This window comes from Rousettus aegyptiacus, unplaced genomic scaffold, assembly GCF_014176215.1.
Source record: "Rousettus aegyptiacus isolate mRouAeg1 unplaced genomic scaffold, mRouAeg1.p scaffold_m13_p_12, whole genome shotgun sequence".
Taxonomy (NCBI): domain Eukaryota; kingdom Metazoa; phylum Chordata; class Mammalia; order Chiroptera; family Pteropodidae; genus Rousettus; species Rousettus aegyptiacus.
The window spans coordinates 33,593,827-33,597,453 of record NW_023416287.1 but is presented as its reverse complement, the minus strand read 5'-3'; the positions used below and the strand labels follow the sequence as shown (position 1 = coordinate 33,597,453).

The 3,627-nt window shown below is 40.2% G+C and overlaps 1 protein-coding gene across 1 annotated transcript; it reads right to left on the bottom strand.

The window, feature by feature from the left end:
* Positions 1 to 776: 776 nt before the first annotated feature.
* On the bottom strand, positions 777 to 1,100 carry LOC118609920 (60S ribosomal protein L23a-like). The gene has a single exon (XM_036229020.1). It carries the CDS (start codon positions 1,098 to 1,100, stop codon positions 777 to 779), a length of 324 nt encoding a protein of 107 aa, XP_036084913.1.
* Positions 1,101 to 3,627: the final 2,527 nt, after the last annotated feature.

Below are 3,627 nucleotides of genomic sequence, written 5' to 3'. Positions count from 1 at the left end.
AAACTAACCCTAAGACTTTGAGACACTCTTACTTTTATTGAACACCTACAACATAATGAATCTTGTGCTAGCTACTCAAGACACAATTGTGAGGAGCACAGACATGCCACCTGCTCTCATGGAGCTTCTAATATCTTGGAGGTATTAGACTGGTAAGTAAATGTTTGTGGATAATTACCATGGAGATGTTCCCATTACTACTGCTGCATAACAAACTATCCAAAATTGTAATGTTTTAAAATAACAACTGTTTGATTATGTCTAATGGACTTTGTGGATTAGGAATTTACTTAGAGCATAGCTGGGTAATTCTTCTCCTCCTGGAGTGACTAAAGTCACTTAGTAGGACTCAGCTCATTGATGGGTTGGTCTAGAGGATCCAAATAGTTGCACTCACATATTTGTGGTTAGGAGTGTCTTAAATATTGACCTCACATGGAACCAGCAACTAGAGCAACCATGCATGGTACTTCTAGCCTGATGGTCTCTGGTTAGTTGGATTTCTTACATAGGGATCAGGTATCCCCAGACCAAGTGTCCCAAGACCTGTGGAAGTTCCAAGACCTTTTTGGACTCAGCCTGGAAAGTCACATTACAAAACATTTAGCAATTTCTTGGTTACAAGTGAGTCATAAGGCCAGCCTAGATTTCAGAGGAGAGAAAATAGATTCCATTTCTTGATATAGAAATAGAAAATTCAGGCTGTAAAAAGCTTGTGGGAAGGGAGATACTATTATGGCCATCTTTTTCTTATGGTAAAAACGTTATATTTCAAATTAGCCAGCTGGAGCCAGTTGAATATATGCATTCTTCTCTCCATTAGGCCTGATCGGGATGTTGATCTTGGCCACATTTATGTCACAGAGCTTCCTCACAGCCTGTTTGATCTGATGCTTGTTAGCCTTGGCATCCACAGTACATGCAAGTATGCTGTTGTTTTCTATCTTCTTCTTGGTGGTCAGAGGGAACTTGATGATGGCATAGTGGTCAAGCTCATTTTTTCTGGGGATGGTCTTACCAGGAAATATTGGGCTGCCTTTGGAGCTGCAGCATCTTGGGTCATCAGAAGGTGGTGATATATGGACCTTCTTTATGACCATGCTTGAAAATACAATCTTCCAGAGAAAAGAAAGAAAGAAAGAAAGAAAGAAAGAAAGAAAGAAGAAAGAAAAAAGAAGAAAGAAAGAAGAAGGAAGAAAGAAAGAAAGAAGGAAAGGAGAAGGAAGAAAGAAAAGGAAGAAGGAATAAAGGAATAAGGAAGAACGGAAGAAGGCCTACCATCCTGAAGTCAAATCCCTCCAGTGCATACCTCCGTCCATTAAACTGAAAGGCTACGTCTAACAATTCCTTCGAAGGAAGGAGAACCGGACTTAGTAAGAAAAGATAAACCGGAGGCAGCTGGAAGCATGAAGGCATGAAGCATTACAGCAGGAAGGCAGGAAGGCAGGAAGGCAGGAAGGCAGGAAGGAAGGAAGGAAGGAAGGAAGGAAGGAAGGAAGAGAGGCGGAGGTATAAAAGCATTATAGACCCAAAGGTAAAAAGAACTGGTCAGTTAAAAAAGTAATAAGTAGTAGGATGGCAACAGTGAGTTCCCCTGACAGAGTAAATACTTTTGGCAAAGGTCCTGAGATGAAAAGAAATTTGCCAACTTCAAGAAACTAAAAAAAAAAAAAAAAAAAGAGAGAGAGAGAAACAAGGTAGCCGTAAGCATCTTGCAGGCCATGTTAAAACATTGGAATGCTATGCTAAGAACAATGGAAATCAGACATTTAAGCAGGGGAATAACATGATCTGAAGCTTTGCATGAATTTTTCTGAATGAATTGGAGAGGTCATGTCTAGGCCAGTTAGGAAATGGTTTCAGTGTTTAAGCTAATGATGAGGGTGGCCTGAATTAATGTGGCACCAGGGAAGTAAATAGAATTAAGTTCTATTTAGAGACATAGCTGACAGATCTTGCTAGCGAGTTGAACATGGAGAGGGTAGGGATTGTGTAATGTATTAGTATTTTAGGGATGCTGTAACAAACACCACAAACTAGGTGGCTTAAAACTGCGAAATTTATTCTTTCAGAATTTTGGAGGCTAGATGTTTAAATTCAATGTGTCAACAGGGCCATGCTTTCTCTGAAGCTCTAGAGTAGAATTTGACCCAGGCCTTTCTCTTGGCTTCTGGTGTTACCAGGAATCACTGGTGTTCCTTCACTTGGAGATGCATCGCACTGCCCCAGTTATCACAAGACATTCTCCCTCAGTGTCTGTCTTTGCGTCTCTCTCCTCTTCTTGTAAGTATACTAGTCATACTGGATTACGGGCCCACTCTACTCTAGTATGATCTCATCTTAATGTACATCTTGATTATAACTGCAAAGATTGTATTTCTAAAAAAGGTCATATTCATAGTTACCAATGGTTGGGACTTCAGTATGTCTGGGGAGGTGGGGGCAGGGCGCAATTCAGCCCACAATATGAGGAAAAAGAAAGGAATTATGAAAGAGGCCTCCCGGGTTTCCGACACAAATACTTGGAGGAATAATGGTGAATGGTGAGGAGGTAAGGGCAGAATGGAGAAGGCAATAAATCAATTGTTTTATTTTGAAAAGGTTAAACTTCAGTTGACTATGACTAGTCCATGTGGAAATATCAAACAGGCAGTTGAATAGGTAAGTGTGGAGATTTTGGAGAGCAAATCAGGATGGGAAGCCCTATGTTGTAGGAACTATATCCTGCTGAGTGCCAAACAAGGGAATTGGAATAACTGGCTAGTGAGAACAAAGAGAAAAGCCTAGAACCCAGGGGACCTCAATTCAATCTCTTAATACATAGGAGATAAAAATCAAGGCCAATAGTGTGCTTGTATGTGTTTAACAACTAACTCTTCACAGGCAGGGAAGAAGGGGAAAATTTGTAGAGGTTGCCAATTCCCATGGTGTAAATATGCCCACCATGGTTATAGGCTTGAAAAATTCATGAAAATTTAAAAACTAATTTCTCCAATCTAGTACAAGCTGGCTCCAGCACACCCCTGCAGTCAAGGCCCTGTTTCATGCTCCTAGTTGTAAGGGTAAGCTGAACAATTAACTTACCTTTTCTGGGCTACGGCGTCTTTATCTATAAAATGAATGGCTGCTCCTAATGCTCTCTTCAAGTTCCCTTTCTGCTCTTACATAGCATAAATCCCAAAAGCAAAACTTAGGTTCTGTTCTGATAATAATGGGGCTGTTTGACCAGAGTATATGGTATTTTAAAATTAAACAGTTGAATGAGTAAAGTAAAACCAGTGACATCCTATTCATTGGATGCCAGCTCCTGACTTATAGATCTATATACACACACACAAAGAAGGAAGACTGGAAAAGACTCTCATTCTCTGGACTCTCATCTCTGGGGTCTGTAATAGAAGGCATGACCTCACCCTTTTTCAAAGACACTACTGCTGGTATTCATGCTGTTCTTTAACCAAACATCTATAAGATAAGTTGGTCATTGTAAAAGTCAAGTTTGACTGATAGGTTTCTGAATTTCTGAATTTTATGCCACCATTAATTATTTTGTCTCTTGCCAGTCCTGGATTGAGACCAGCCAACTCTTGCCTTTGCCACTTGCTAGATATAAGAACTTATACAAGA

What these genes read in the sequence shown, in the direction of transcription:
- LOC118609920 (XM_036229020.1), bottom strand. Translation starts at nt 1,100, where the DNA reads ATGGTCATAAAGAAGGTCCATATATCACCACCTTCTGATGACCCAAGA.